Here is a 16874-nt window from a genome sequence, read left to right on the forward strand (position 1 = left end):
TCAATCTTAAAATAATTTCTTCGAGAGTTCATATTCTGATAAAAAAAATGTATATTAAAAAAAAGAAAGAAAAACCGGCGCTCCGCTTCGCTCCGCGCCGGTTTTTTGGGGGGGGCTTCGCCCCCCCAAGCCCCCCCAGGACGCGCGCTTCGCGCGCGCTTTTTAGTTTGAGTGTCCATTCCAGTTGTTCTGTCTTCTTAAGCGACCCGCGCGTCCACCGCGGGAAGAGTGTATTTCCGAAGGGGGGGGGGGGATCAATCTGTAAGGGAATAAATTAAGAATTGAAACAGAAGTTGAGTTGTGAGCAGGTGAGCACGTTGTGAGCAAGAAGTTGCGTACCTTGTCGCGAGAGTGCGCGGCGAGCGGGAATCCCACTACTGCGCTGATTGACCAGAGGCGAGAGTTGCGGACGGACGATGTACGAGAAATTGCCTACGTGGAGGCGGTCCGGCAGCAACATACCCACCGGCAGTCACCAGAAAGCAATAGCACAAAATAGTAGTTGCGTACGTTGCCAGCGAACGCGCTGCGAAAGGTTGTGACGGTTAAATGGTGAGATTTTGTTCAAGAACAGATCATTTAACCTGACCCACTGTGCGACGAACAATTTGTCCAGAATCTTCCTTCCCCTGACCCACTGTGCGACGAAAAGTTTGTCCAAAAACTTCTCTCCCCTGACCCACTGTGCGACGATCAGCTTGTCCAAAAACTTTCTCCCCCGACCCACTGTGCGGCCCTGCTCCGGCCGGCTCCCCTCATGCCGCGCACCCCTCGCCTAAAACTTTCAAAGCTCGCCATTTTTAAACGGCTCGGCCGATTTAGCTCAAATTCAATACCAAACCAGTCCTAGGGGAGAACTACCACCCGTAAAAATTTCAGCTCAAAATATTCATTTTCGCTCGAGTTATCGAGTGGACAAGATTTCACCTCCCCCCACTTTCGAGCCCCACCCCTCAAAATCTATTGCCTCAAATTTCAATTTTTTTTCGCAGAATAGTAGTCCTAATGAGTCTCTACAAAATGCAAAAAAATTGGTCAAAATATCTATCAACGTAAGAAAGATATAACCACTCAAAAATCGAAAAATCTTCAAAAGGCGGAAATACATACATACATACATATATATACATACATATACATATATATATATACACATGAATTTGAATAGCATATATTTTCGTGATCTACGACCCGTGATCGGTGCTCTTCACAATGTCTCAGGTCTGGGTCCGACATCATGGGAGAATGCAATAGTGTATTTCCTTCGGAAAATACACTAAAAAAGATAACACTCAGGGAGAAATTCGGCATTGCCTAATATCTCTTATTAAAATATTAATTTGGAGACAGGTCACGATTTTTTTCTTTTGCACATTTCTTTTTGCGCTTTTTCCAAGCACTCTAGTAAAATGAGAGTGAATTTTTCTGAAAAATTAAAGGTAATGTATCCAGAAGTCTCCTTGAAATCCGCATTTCACTGGATGAATTTTGACCAAATCCGAATGTTCGGCAGGAATTTTTGGTTAGGAACCTCTATCTCTAGCTCATTTTAGAAACAGCTTACATGCAGATAGATATGCACATGGATTCTCTATGCAGAAAGTTGCTTTTATGGAAGAGTCAGAGATAGTGGTTCCTTATTGCATAATGTAATCCATTTGTGTTTATTTGTATTTGCAGCCGATTTCCATTCACAATGTAACTTGATAGGTCTGAAAATTTCAAAGGAAACATCACTTTTATAGAAAATATATATTTCTCTCGGAAGAAATATGACCATTTTGAATGTTCCATACGGCGTTTGTCTTCATGCTGGAAGACGCCGGCTTTGAAAGGCGTACGTCAGATAATAACGGCATTTGCTTATTACGCCTGACCGATACTACCCACATTAAGCAATCTCGTAGAACATCCAAATTTTACCCCACAACTAAACAACTCCCATAAATTATTCATAATGTTATGAAACGCAATATGCTCTCTGACAACTGACAAGCTATCTCATTTTGCCTTTCAAGATCAAGGGAAGAAGCTCATACATCCACCGCGCTGGGAGAAGACGACCCAGGAAATGAATGGCTGGGGGTTTACTTTTTTCCTTTTAATATCCTTCCATTTGCAGAAAATACTGCACTCAATGCGGATATCTGACATTTTTCACGTATTTGATTAATTCATTTTTTGGAGATTTCGGAACGAGGTTATCTCTCAGAAAAAATACATTGTCTCAATGTTACGCACCGAAAGCTCTCTGATCCCCACAATTTTCATTTTCCAATGTATTTCAGTGTGTGTTTTTAGTATTTCATAAAAATATCTAGACACTTATCATCCTCATAGCACAGGGTGAAATAAGTCGTGATTACAAGGTATAATTAGTGTTAGTGCTACTGCATTAAGGTGTCATATATCGATGGTGAAGATGGAGAAGTGGGTATCTCGATTTTCGACAGTTTTGAGTTAGCTGCTTAAACGTGTTGTTGAAGATGTCGTTTATCTACCAGCAAGAGACTATAATCGAAAAAATCGGGTAGTCCTCTAAAACAGTAGAACTTTTTTCGCGAATCGCGGGCCTAAGTGCAGAAATGCGTATCTTGTTCTGGCCCCTTCATTTGATCCGGCGCGCCTTACGCACAACATGCTCTCCTCAGTATTTCCCGCTTACAGCATACGTACGTTCTGTATCTTCTGTACACTATAAGCTCCGAGACCTCTTAAATTTGCATAACTGGTAACGTTTAGTTCCAGCGTTTTACAGGGCCGATTTTCGCGATTTTTGCGGCTATCGACAGGCAATTATCTCTAAATGAACCCGCTATATATAGATTTTGAAAATATGACCCAGGCTTTTTTATATCACGTGGTAAAGTTGCGGGTTTTCCCATTTAACCAATGTAAATTTTTATTTTTTGTCATAAATCGTTTGAGTGTCCTATTGGGCCAATTTCCATGATTTTGCGGTTATGCACAGGTGATAGTCCCTAGGTGAGCCCGCTGTATTCAGAATTTGAATATAAGACCCAGGTTTTTTTAGATAAGAGTAGACCAGAGAGCTTAGGAAGGGGGACAAAATTTGGTATTCCCGCCGAAGAGAAATGGCGGGAATTTCAAATTTAGCGGAAAATTGAACTAAGCGGGAAATGTTGAATCTTGGTCTGTTAGTAGGGTAAGTGAATCGAAGGTATGCTCCTTCGCAACAGACTATCCAAAAGCGACGAAACGCTCCGTTACGTTTCGTTCTTGGCGTGAAGTTTGAGAAAAATGCCGATTTTTTCATTCGATTCTTATTGGTCCAATTGCTTCCGGCCGGAAGGAGATGAGATAAATGAAAGTCGAGTATGAAAATATTTTAATTTTTTTTGTCGTTCTTTTGTAAACGTGGTTCTAAGAGAGAGCGAAGCGCCCTCTGGCGGTTGGGCCGCGTAGCGGCCAGGGGGCATAGCCCCCTAGTTTTTTATATTTTTGGAAATTCGCTGGTTTTGAAAAGTTTCTGAATGTTATCACTCGAGGGTCCACCGGTAGCATTTCATCATAGGTACCTTTTACCCGCGGCGCGGGCCGTTCATGTCCATTATTCACTCTCTGGGCCAATGCAATCGTGAACTGCCGGTTCATCACAACGGTCGGTTCTATTAGAATCCATCGAGTAATACAATGCTTCATCTACCATTTAAGGGTCAAAAAACGCTGAAATTCGTACCCTGTCGCCTAAGGCAATGATTTGCCTTCAAATAGCCGGCTATGCAAAATGACTGTCATGACGTACGAATAGTGGTATCAGAATTTTGCATTAAGATTACGAAGTGGGTTGAAGGCGCTCTTCTGTATCCTATGTGAGTGGCCCTATACAATGATGTTGACCAAAAATGTCTCATAATTATGGAATCTTAAATCGAGCCGTAATTTTGAAAAAATGCCGAGGAACATTACTTTTCGGTTTATGATTTTTTCCCGAAATTGGAAAATGGAAAATCACGCATTCTCTTCACCTGTGAACTCTCCCGTATGACATTTCATGCGGATATCATTTCAGTTAGTCATGGGTGAAGTTAGGTAAGGGACACGACCTTTGCGGTAGCACGTGCTATTGCGAACCTGCACTGAGGGTCAACATTTACAGCATTTTTTTTATGATCGCGAATCATGAATTACTGAATGGAAATAAATCACGTTAGCACTGACGCTGATCATGCTGATGATAAAAACAATACTCTACATTGCCAATTCGCTTCAGTTAGTTAGTTAGTTAATTCATGTAAAGACATCCAGCGTCATAGGCTATTGATGTTCAACGAAACAGCGTTAAATACATTCATTTTCTATTATTATTAGTATCAGTATTTCCCTCCTCCTCTGTCAATTTTTAGAATTTTTTGAAAAAATCAAATCTTCACCAAGCAAACAAACAAAAAAATAAACTCAGAAAACCTTTTAGACTGTGCATCATTGTTCCATTTCATTTTGTTTTAATTTATTCGTGTTCTATAGATATACTATACCTACATCAATTCTTTATCACCACCTTTGCATTTTTTAAACCGGCTGTTGATTCTGTAAATCAAATAAGCGAGCAACAACGGTACTGAGTCACGTGGGGATTCGCAGATTTGAAACCGACCTTTTAACCTTAGTAATTGGTGATATCTCCACATAACGCACCCTTGCCGGAAAAAAGCACTGTAGTAGAATACATGTTTATATTTAACAAAGAAGAGGACCTTTCATTATTACGTAACACTAATACGTAACGCTTAGTAAATATTACATTCAGAGGCGAGGGAGCGAGGGGAGGGGACAAGATACCAGCATCACGTAACGATGTAAATTTAAAAATAGTAAATTTCTCATCTGGAAACATGTTGAGAGTAAGGAGTCTTTTCAGAGGGGACATTGTTGAATTGAACTTATTATGTGGAACTAGAGCTTTTCTAGGGAAGGTCACCTCATCAAGGACGGTCTAGCAGGCAAAAGAAAGGCGGGGACGAGAGAGGTCTGGGAGCATTTTTCTACCTCCGGGGGTCCGGGAGGCTCTCTCGGAAAACTCTAAAAATTAAGGCGTGTTCGAAATAATTTGATTGTAAGCACGCTGAAACAAGTTTATAACTTAATTTAATTTTCATCTTCTCTCGAATTTTTGACGAGCAACAAGTTAAAATTCTTGAACTCAAGAAACGCTATAATTTTGGGCCAAATTAGAAAGTTGACCATGCATGCTATGAGTTTTACGTAAAAATTTGATGAGTGCACATGCATTTTGTTGATTCATTTCTACACCTGCCTGACGGTCCAATAGAAGCGAACCGTTGTGTAATTGTCTCATTTGAAAAAGTTGTTCAACCAAAATCTCAGTTCATCTGACAGTTGAGTGATTCTACGAGAAAAGAACAATATGATGACAATTTTCAGAGGAGTTATTTTCGACGAATCTAAAAAATCGTGTTTTGAGATTTCAACGGGAAACCCTCTCCAGTATTTTGAATTCAACTTTGCGAGCGGTTTAGTGGTTTCATGCCCTGAATCTAGCAGATTAGAATTCTGGATGTTTTTTTTTTTTTGAATCTATATAACTGGAACTTTAAACTTCACACTGCCACGACTCATGTTTATTTTTACATTATTTATAGTATTTCGTTCCATTATGGTCGTAGACCTTTCTTCTACACTTATTGGGAACCTTTGATTGAAATTCAAAGTACATTTCAGTCAATTCAGTGAGTCATTTTCACTCATAGCTCAATTTATGTATTTTGTACACTAAGGCCAATTTTATATGAGAAAATTTACAATAAGTGGACGTTGCGGGTTGGAAATGGAGCGGGGAAGTTTTTTCAACCAACCCTCGAGTTTTCGCTTATACAATGAGAGACTATTACACAAGCTGATAATGGAAAGCATGGTCATGCAATTATTATCTTAATTCAACAACAGCAGAGAATCTCATAGTGATGGATCAATTAGACCGCGTTAAGCAGAAAGGAATCAAGCTACTTCAGCTATTGCCATAATTAATTGGACAGTATACATTTTTTACATTAAAACGGATGTTCGGCTTTTTTTGCAAATTTCAGTGAATTTTGCACAGTATGAGGCAAATTCCTTAAAATTTTCAAAAAAATCCGCACAAACGTTCTCTTGTAAACAATTAAATTGCTAAGTCAAATTGGCCTGGTCAGTCAATGTGGCTTGGTTCCCTTCTGCTAAACGCGGTCAAATTTATACGGGGTTTACGTCAATCGTCAAATCTCCTATCGCTACTGTGTGAACTCGGCGAATACTCCCTTGCTCTCCAATTGCCTGGCCGGCAGTTGAAGGTCAGAGGGCCACCTTCTGACTTCTCATTGCACTCATCTCATCATTTTTGGTCTGTTCCCTTTTCCTACTTCATCATCATGAGCCCACTAACTACTTATCGATGGCCAAAGAGCAAAACCACGTATCTTTTACAGCGGTGTTTCAAAATTTCCGCTCGTTTTACATTTTTATGAAAAGAAACGAGCCAATTATATGGCTTGAAATTTTGACTGAATATTCCCCTAACAGAGAAGAAAACGCAAGGAAGATTTCAAGAAATAACGTTAACTAGTTTTCCAAAGGAAGGATAAAGTATGACAGGAAGTCTGCAACATCGCAAACGGAGATACTTGGTTTCACACTTTGGTCATCCTTACGTAAGTCGTGTAGATACTCTTATGTAAGTGATTATTTGACGAAGCTTTGAGAAAGGTCAGACAGTGTAAAAAATTCCCTAGAGGACTTAAAAGAAACGTCTTCTTAAAAATGTATTTCATGAGGAGACGTCTAAAGTATGTACACTATTGATCACTTCGACATTAATTCGCAACCTTCCGGTCATCTTAATTATTTATTACATAGATCTCGAACGAAATTAACTATTCAAATATTCATAGAAAAGTTAATAAGTGAAACTGATGTGAATCGCTCTCCTGGCGTGTGCTATGAAATATTTTTCGACAGTATGTTTCAATCAGTCTACAGTGTCGTGTCCTCCTGGGTCCACCATTTAACGTTGGAAGGACACGGTGGCCTTCATTCTCAAGAGAATAAGGCCTAATAAAAGTATAAGAGCAGGGAGGAAAGAGGGTATTCTGTGTGCGTCCTCAAAAGGATGAAATATTGACTTAATCCACTGACCAGAAAAATGACGAAATAAGACCAGTAAATAATAAATTATTCCTTCGGATGAATGATTAGATACCGAAAAATTCAGGAGAATGAAAAACAATGGAATATTTTTCAGCCACCAAAGAGATGAGACGAGGAATTGGATTGGAAGCAGAGATGAACCAAGCCGCATCAGTTATTGCCAAAATTAACCGTACAATTTTTACGTTTAATTTTTTACGAAAGAACGTTTGTCCGGATCGTTTCGCAAATTTTAAGGAATTCGCTTCGTACTATGCAAAAAATTCACTAAAATTTGTACAAAAATCTGCACGACCGTTTTCGTGAAAAATTAAATAGCCCAGTTACACATGGCAATAGCTGATATGGCTTGGTTCCCTCCAGCTTAACGCGATCTAATTATTGATGGAAGGGATTGGTATTTTTTTACCAGCAAAGAGATGTGACGAGGACTGCTGAGTGAATCACCGAATATGAAGCCAGGAGATATCGTCAGTGAAGATGCAAAAAGCTTGATTGCGGCGTTGCAAAGTTCCTGCTCCTACTTCAATCTTGGACACGAATATTACATGACAGTTTTGTACGGAATTTTTAGGGAACAGCCCTTCTGAGGGCGAAGGAAATAACACGAAATCTCCTATTGACAACCAGAGACATTCTTGGACTAGCAAAAATGTGACAGGAAACTTGCAATAGGATTGCGCGAATGTTCCTTTTTTTACCTTTTTGAAGATGCATAGGATTGCGCGAATTTCTCTGTAACTGAAAATTCACATGTTTGCGGAAATATTCAATATTCAACGAGGAAGCGTTAATCTGGCAACCTTCGTAGTTTGTGGTAGATAACTGCATCGCGGAAGACTATTCATTCCCTCCTTGCACTAACGAGTATATCTCTCTTCGATGGACAGCCCGCGCAGCACGAATGGCCCAGAGAGCTTTCATAGAAATTTACCAAGTGAACTACTAGTGGCTACTGTGGCCGCTACTCGGCCGCCAACCACTGAAAAAAACTACACGTAAAAATCGTAGAACAACCATGTTCAAGTTTTTTTTAGAGGTGAATGGATTCAAAACCCGACGGGTACACCCGAAAGACTCTCTGATTGCAATCTCTGATCTTATCTCTGATTGCAACGTTATGCACGACTTTCATTTTTTATTTTTAATACATGTTTTTAAAGAGCTACACACCGTTTTTCTGAAAAATGTCCGTGAATTTACTTAAATGATCTCAAATAAAAGTTTCAAAAATTTCGACGCGATATTTTCGTTCGTTCTATTATCTTTTAATGTAACCAAAAAAAAAAAAAAAAAAATTAAATATCATCCGAGTCTCTGAATTGTTACGGTTAGGATACATATTTTCCCTTAAATTATGATAAAAACTGAAGCAGAAAGTCAAGAATGATGGCACGCAGTCTTACAGCATTCCTACACAGTCTTGTAGGCGCTAATATGCGTTTCACGCCAACTGATCGACTGCACTGCGATTAGTGCAATGCGAGAAGTATTCATGCAGTCTTGTAGGCGCTGATACGCGCGTCGTGCCGACCGCACTGTTTGGCGCGATGCTTGAAGTATTCACAAAGTCTTGCAGGCGCTAATATACGTTCAATGCCGGCCGGACTGTGTTTGGCGCGATTATTCAAACTCGCGATAGAATACTCGCGACATTGAATAACAGGGCTTAAAAGGCCTGTTGTGTTCCAACGCCGTATGAGCATTCCAACGTTGCCTCGTTTCTCCCGATTAAATATTTTTTTCCGAGAAAAGTTAGGAAAGTTCTTTATACCCACGACCATTACTCAATCTTTTCACTTCATTTATCATCAGAAGGTAAGACATCGATGGCTTGTCAACGAACTAACCTAAACTAGCGTTAACATAAAAATATGCGTTTATTTTCCAACTGTTTCCTATTTTGCCAAATTTCTACCTTAAATTAACTACATTTTACATTCGCGCAATCTTCATAACTTTTCTTAGACCTTCCGCGCGATCCTGGATTACCGCCTGCAATTTCGTTGGGGGCCGTTCATAAAATACGTAACACTCTAAAATGGAGGGGCGTCTGAGCTCGTGAAACAAGTAGGTACTTACGAGAAAGGGGGCGTGAGAGGTTAAGGACTGTGTCAAGTAATACTAGGCTCGGCGCGTAACGCTTTTTCGAAAATTAAACATGAAAAACCGACTAATTGTGGAAGAGAGAAGCATCAATTAGTATGGATCCAACCTTGCTGAAATTCCTTGACTCTCCGATTTTTTTCGCATTGAAGGTCCATATTTTACAAGATCCATCATAATTTGCAATAGCAAGGCGTGAATGATCGATTTTTTACATTTCCCTATTTGAAGTTGTGGTAAATAGTCGATAATTGAGGTGTTCGTTGCGAACACCCTCTTCAATGATCTTTTTCATATGTTTATAGTCTGTCCCAGATAAGAAGAGCGCTGGAAAATCAGAATAATTTGCACTATGTAGAAGCAAGGTATCGTTCGTTCTATTGTATAAATGGCAGGTCAATCGATATATCGTAAGGCACGCCACGCCACTGCTCATTTTTCGTATGTATTCAGGTCTAATGCTCAAAATCTGAAGGTCAAATTTGCCGAAAAACGTGGATTTTTCGGCATTCAGCTGAAAACAAACAAAACCCACATTTTGCACCAAAACCAGCCTTCAGACCCAGCATTAGACCAGGATAGAGACCGGAGGAACCAATCATGATGTGCATCTCGTAAAATATAGACCTTAGATGAGCAAAAATTCGTAGAGTTTAGGGAATTCAGGGTGGGTCCAAAATCGACCCTTATCGATACTCCTCCTTTCCACAAAAAAAAAAAAAAAAATCACATAATGTCAAATCAAGTGTTGAGGAGTCGAATAGAGCGTTACGTGATTTTTTAGGGGGTATATGCCTGCGTTACTGGAACATTACAAGAGAAAGGGGTGGAAAAAAATTCAAGTTTCAGCGTTACGTGGTTTTTGAACGGCCACTCACGCTGATACAGAGTTCAATCATCGATGTTTACCATCGTTAAAATCTCGGGGGACCCGCTGAGCATAATCAAAAAGTCCAAAATCAACCTACTAGGTTATAAAACGTTCTTATATTTGCACTGAGTTTTTCAATGAAGAACTACAATCTCTGGTTCAAACATAAAAACACCTATATCGATGGTGTGAGTCGGTAATCACATACCTCGTTTGCGGTGTCTGAAAACCTCAGCCTCTATAATTTTTTTAAGGAGAACAAATTGACATCGTTCTTTGAAGTTTTTGCAGAATTTTCTTCGCACGGAGAAGAAAAATCACGGCAGTTTTAAAGAATTGCCGTTGAGTAGTTTTCCGTTTAAAAAATAAGTATGACAGGAAGTCTGCGACGTCGCAAATCGAGTTACGTGATTGCCGACTTACACCGTCGATATGCACATGGGAAGCTAATGGCTTCTAACATTAGCGAGTAATTGTAGTTCCCAATTTCGAATATAATCAATTTCATATGATTATCATACAAAATAGCAATTTATTTTCTTGGTATGTTTCCTAGATTATACTGGATCATGATGCCCCTGTTCAGCATATTGCTGCCGATCAACGCACCGGTGGAGTATTGGGGCGAGTCTATCTTGGTCTCCGTTTTTGTTGTGGGTTTCTTACGAGTCACCCTGTGTTTACACGGAGCCTGGATGGTCAACACCGCCTTCCTAGTCTGGGGACTCGATCCTCTTAACAAGTAAGTGCATTAAGTCAAACACTTCATGACGTCAGTTTATCATTAAAAAATAGGGAACTTAATTGAACTACATTTTGCAATTGGGAACTAAAATTTCTGGCTCGTCTGTAAATACACTTATGTGCATAGGGAAACTAGTGGTACATATGTTGTTTCTAACTTGAGCCGAATATTTTGGTTCCTAATTGCAAATAAAATTTATTGCAACACCTCCTTCCTAAGGAAAACCGCCGTAGAATCATTTTTATGTTTCCTAATTGCTTTTAATACATATAGAATAAGATTTACTATCGACAAGAGTAATGAATATCTCTCATTAAAGTTTTCAGACATTTGAGATCGAATAACGAATAAAAGTTTTAAAAAATAGAGAGTTTTAGAGGGTCACTTTCCCGGAAAATTTGTAGATTGCCAAAGAGAATAACCGAGGGCGCAGCCGTCAATTCACAAAAAAAACCCCTCTAATATTGTCTCTAAATACCAATTAAGTCAGCAGTTGACGAAACCAGACTTTACTTCGGTCAACAGATAGTTTATTTCTACGAGCCGTCGAATATTTTCGAAGAACCAAACAATTTTGGCTGATACGGACCATGTTCTTCACGCGCAAAAACACGTTAAAGTTCCTTCATTTTTGTCAGTATGCAACACGGACAGCAATCGAGCACGAATAGATGTATCAAAATATCGCCATCACTATCTTGTCATGTCGTGGCGAGGACGTTTCATCTAGATGCCATGTGGTTGATTGATTTTTACCAGGTCAATTAGCTCATTTACCACGTTTCCATTTCTAGAGAAATTTGGAGGGCACAACTACTTACTCCCTTTCTATTCTCAAAGCTCGACATGGCGACGGAATTAAGTGGTTGAAATCGTTCGATAAATTACCGGGACTCTGAATTGAGCAGTTTAACTGGCATATAACGCAACAAGCGTCCATAAAACTGAGGGATTCGAGCTCGCGGCAAGGTCAAACATAAAAGATCTGGGATTTTATAGATTCAAATGCTTGAGCTTCTGAATCTTCATCACTGTTCTGATGTCCTATAAAAAGGAAAGAGAGATAAAAAGAACAGTACCAGCTTTTTCATGTAGTTGCTAGTTGTTTTCTGTGTTGAAATGTTCGAAAAAATCTCATTTGAGTAGTAATACTAATATACTTTAAGTGTTGGGCGCTGGGGCCATAAGCGGTGTTAGGGGAAGTGGAGGGCAGTTCAGGGTAGAGTTGGGCCCGTTGAGAATTCCTTTTGAATTTGCCCTCATCGACGGACAGTTCACGAAATTTTAGACTTTATAAGTATGTATCTTAAGAGAGGCAGGCTCAAATCATTGTAGATAAAAAATTACGTCACCAGCAATCGTTTTCCGTCAATATTAGAGGCTCGGTGCGGCCCGCTGAATATTGATGAATTGGTCGTTTCATCACCAAGAATCGATTCATTTCCATAGATTTAAATGGAGAAAAACAATGTTGCCAATTTCCTGGGTCCGCCAATGCCGAGGTGCGACTTAGACCACAAAGCACGTGCACGATGGAGAAAACACGTGCATAATGGAGAAAACACGCTAACCACGTGATACGAGAATCACGGGCAGGCAGGGACAGGGACAATGCAGTAATTAGTTTATTCCACAAGATGTCCCCGCGGTGAACCGAGAGAGGGGTCAGTGAATCCGTCCGAGTGTTATGAAAACGACACCGCTAACCGATATTTTGCGTGTTATCGTTCAATATCGAAATGAGAGGCGTTAGACTGCGCTGCTGTCTAAAAATCAGGGGAAACGGGTCATCCCTCATTGTTACAGAGTTTTCACCTCTTTAGCAACGCAACATAACTTAGATCCACCTTGAAGTACGAATACAACTATTACTGCGCAGTGGATGTGCTTGTTGCATGTTGTTGGATTTGAAGGAGCTCTAGTTTTTCCCGTTTGTTGACTCATGCGCGCGCTCCACACTGTAGAGTGAGCTTGCACTTTTTAAATATACATGACATTATTGAGGTGTCTAAACTTGGAGGTAACAAACATCCAGGTGTCGAAAACATTTTGCTATTAATTACTGGCTGTGCTTTAATTTTTGGCAAAAGCGAATCCATCACGTTTAGAATCTCATTTCTGCTGGCTCCTTCTTTCCGATAAATGTATTTTGTAAATCTTGAAAAAAAAAAAAAAACTGGAATAATGAGAACGCGATGTATTGTATTCGGTTAGTCAAATGAACTGAATTCTTACATTCGCACAGTTTGAGCTCTAATTCAGGTTTTACAAACGGCATTTCATGGGAATACACAGTTGAAATGAGACCGTGGACGACAAGTCGCATAAGTGCAGTATTTGCCATATCGAGAAATACGCGTTTAAAGTCTCAAAATTATATGGAGCCTTATGGCTGTAAAAAAGTTCAAACTCACATTTTGAAGCTTGAAAATTGGATTTTAGTCGTCAATTTTTCACAAAATGTATATTCTGACTAGTTCTAGTTTAAATTATGCAAGTTTGTTTTTTTCAAAAACTGTACGAATTCTCTAATCCCTTCAAATGTGCCGTAAGGCATAATGTACTCGTTTAATGCCAAAACTTTAAAACGAGACAGTATTTTAGCAACAGTTGTTCGATGTCTTAATTTTTCTTTACTCTCGCCATAGATTCACATTGAATCACGAATACAACTATTATTACTCAATGGATGGGCGTGTTGTATCATGTCTAAATTGAAGGCGTTTTAGATTTCTCGTTCGCTGACTCGAATGCGCGCGGTGTGCATGGACTTCTGCGTGGTACAGTGCAGATAATTTTGATTTTAAATGAAGTTCAGATGTTTTAAGGAAGATAAATAGTAAAATGTATTCTATCAATTAATATATATCAGTGTCTTTTCTTACACTATAGATGTAATTAGGTAACTGAAAGTTTAGTCGCACTTATTTAGCTAATTATACCACTAATTCCTAATTCGTTTCAAAGATTAAGTATGGTTCATTTAAAAATTCAAGACGTTAACATTAGTATTTAAGTAAATCTTTGCCGTCCACATAAAATCCATTAATTTTTCAACTGCCAAAAAGAACACCCTAAAAACTACACGATCTGCAGCACGAAACCTGAAGATATCGCTAAGGGGCGTGATACCACTATTCAACCTCCTGGGAGCTCGGTGTGCCTATTCAATTCATTGAAGGCGTTTCTATTTGCCGGCGCGGCACGCTGATGAACTATCGTATTAATAAGCAGATTTTCATGTGAAACTGTTTCTTCATGAATTGGAGGGTCTCTTGCAGAGACAGTAGACCCTCCACTGGTATCTTGGCAATGATGAAAGTTTTTACTTTCGGGACTTCAACATTCAACTGCTGACCCACCTACTTGATCGATGGTTATAACAACGTGTTGGAAGTTCCGTTTTGAAAACAAACCAAGGTTTGGAAAACTTTTTTGGCTCATGACGTCACCCGAAGCTCATCAAGCACCTTGCAGGTAGGTCAGCAGCCGAAAAAAGGATGATGACTGTTGCCCCCTCATAATTGTCCATAAAAAAATGTTGAATCCCCGAAAGTAAAAACTTCCACCAATCTTCCACCTGTCGCCAAGAGGCCAGAGGAGGGTCTTTTTGTCTCTGGTCAAAAACACTCGGAGTCGCATTTTTCAGGATGTCTACCATCAGTAAAAACCGGAAAATGTTTGGGAATTTGATGTCATCAGGAAAAAATCAGGAAAATTGATCTCGGATCAAAAAATTCAGAGTGCGTCAAGCGTTTTTAACTGCATGCAGTTTAGCACACGATGCAAAAGTGAAAACTGTGGTTTAATTCATTCAATATGTTGATTTGTAAGATCAAACGAGTGACGGCTTTTCCGCGCAAAAAGTTTTGCTTCGATGACATATAAATGACGATGGCTTTCGCTTCTGTAGGCGTAGTCTACTTATTCTATGCTGGTGGTTTTAATTGTCGTGTATCTGTCGACAGGCGTTCAGCGGACACGAACCTGGTGTTCCTAGTGAACAAGAGCCTGTGGCCGCAGTACCACTACCTCCTGCCGTGGGACTACCAGTCGGGCGAGTACGGGACCTACGGCGACGGCTGCACGACCGCCTTCATCCGGATCTTCACCGTCCTGGGCCTCGCTGACCGACTCAAGACCATCGACTCCCGAGGGGTCCGCTCCGCCCTCGGGCAGACGGCCAAGACCGGGAAACCCCTTCTCGAGTGCCTCCAGATGTCCCAGGACGTCCTCACCGGACCTCACTTCGTCCCGGCCGCCGCAGAAGACGACCCAGTTTGAGAGACCCTTTTCTGACCCCCGACAGGCCGACACTGAAAAAAAAAATTACGGGCTATATAGACATACCGTCCGTTCCGGGCTCAGTGACCGATAGGTCCGGGTGCTGGAGCCGTAGCTTTAATTGCTCCGGATTCTGCGCCCGGAACTCTCGGCCTCTGTGCCCGGAACGCGGACGATATGTCTAATAGCTCGTAAGTACGGCTTCCAAGGTTGGAGTATTCTTTTCAGTGGACCAAAAAAACAACGCAATTTGTCTCTTCCAAACGTGGGGAGAAGAGCTATGCCTCGAGATAAACGGACTACGTTTGGACCGCTTTGAGCAAAACTGGACCAAGCCACAACAGCTACTGCTAGGTTTAATTGGGCAATTTAATTTTTTACATGAAACCGGTTGTGCGGATTTTTGGGCACATTTTAGTAAATTCTCTGCGTGACATGAAGCCATAGAGTCCATAGAGTCGTAATGTAGATGGGAGAGCTGGCGCCATGTTCTGCTCGACGAGTTCCGAGCCCGGTGTGCGCCGAGTTCTGGTCACTTTTTCGATACATGTTCGATTCAAAATGACGGTATGGAATACGTGGTGACTCCTATCTTCTTTGTTTACATCGGATGGCCGGGTACCCGTGTATCGCGAACAATCGATTATGTATCGAAAAAGTGACCCGGCGTCACACAGGAGTCTCGGAATTCGGGACCTGGAAAATGGTTAAAAGTGGCGCCAGCTCACCCACTTACATTACGACTCTATGTACTCTATGCATGAAGCCAATTCCCTAAAATTTTCAAAAAAATCCGCACAGGCGTTCTCTGGTAAGAAATTAAATTACTAGGTTAAAGTTGGCAATACCTGATGGGCCAAAATGCCTTACAGCATACTTGAAAAAGAAAAATACCTATTTTAATTATTAATCCGATAATTAATATGAGTATTCATAAATACATTCATAAGAGTCGCTTTCATGGCGCTCACTAGCGTTCTGCAACGCCTAACCGCCACAAAACTCGGTCCTCCCACAACCCGTCAGGGAGTTGGCACTCCCTCATAAATCAATCTTTATAAATAAACTATATTGCATAAGTGGAATAATATGAAAAAAAGCCAGTCGTGCAAAATCACTTGAATAATAAAATGTTTTCCTATTTTAACTTTATTTTATTTTTTATTTTTTTTTTACACTTGAACTAAACTTGACTCAACCTAGCTGAACTTAATCTCCGTGGAAAAATTTGCGCCCTTTTGAGTTTCCTGCTTTAAAAATTACATTACGGTAAAGACAGGTGGCTCGTCCGCGTCGAGTTGGACGTATTTCTGCCAAACGGAACTATGTGCGTTACGACGTGAGCCCTGTTATGCATACATTCTCATGGGTCTCAGGGCTCATGTCTGAATGCACATAGTTCCGTTTGGCGGAGATACGTCCAATTAAGATTTTGCCTCAGTATACATACTTGGTAATATAAGGCTGTAAAATGCGCAATTCTTTTCACGAAAATTGTGAAGTCAGGATTGAATTTTAGACTTTCCTGATGTGCTCATCGTGATTTTTGGACCAAAGTCCGTAAGAGCAAATCTTAAATTTGTACTCCATTGAACGTTTGCGATAGACTCATATGGACGTGTTTATGCTAAAGGGAACTATGTTGCAAGCAAACCCTATGCACATAACTCCTTTTAGCATAAATACGATCATATGTAACGAAGC

The 16874-nt window shown here is 40.3% G+C and overlaps 1 protein-coding gene across 1 annotated transcript in view; it reads left to right on the forward strand.

Moving 5' to 3' along the window:
* The window catches only part of LOC109039850 (acyl-CoA Delta12-desaturase), a 40316-nt gene extending 23994 nt beyond the window's left edge, over nt 1-16322 (forward strand). Inside the window, exons 5-6 of the mRNA XM_019055530.2 lie at nt 10698-10883; nt 14855-16322. Coding sequence (XP_018911075.2) covers nt 10698-10883; nt 14855-15170 — 502 coding nt within the window. The 3' untranslated portion in view covers nt 15171-16322. The remainder of the gene's footprint in view (nt 1-10697; nt 10884-14854) is intronic.
* The last annotated feature ends 552 nt before the right edge of the window (nt 16323-16874 follow it).

This window comes from Bemisia tabaci, chromosome 5 (genome assembly GCF_918797505.1).
Source record: "Bemisia tabaci chromosome 5, PGI_BMITA_v3".
Taxonomy (NCBI): domain Eukaryota; kingdom Metazoa; phylum Arthropoda; class Insecta; order Hemiptera; family Aleyrodidae; genus Bemisia; species Bemisia tabaci.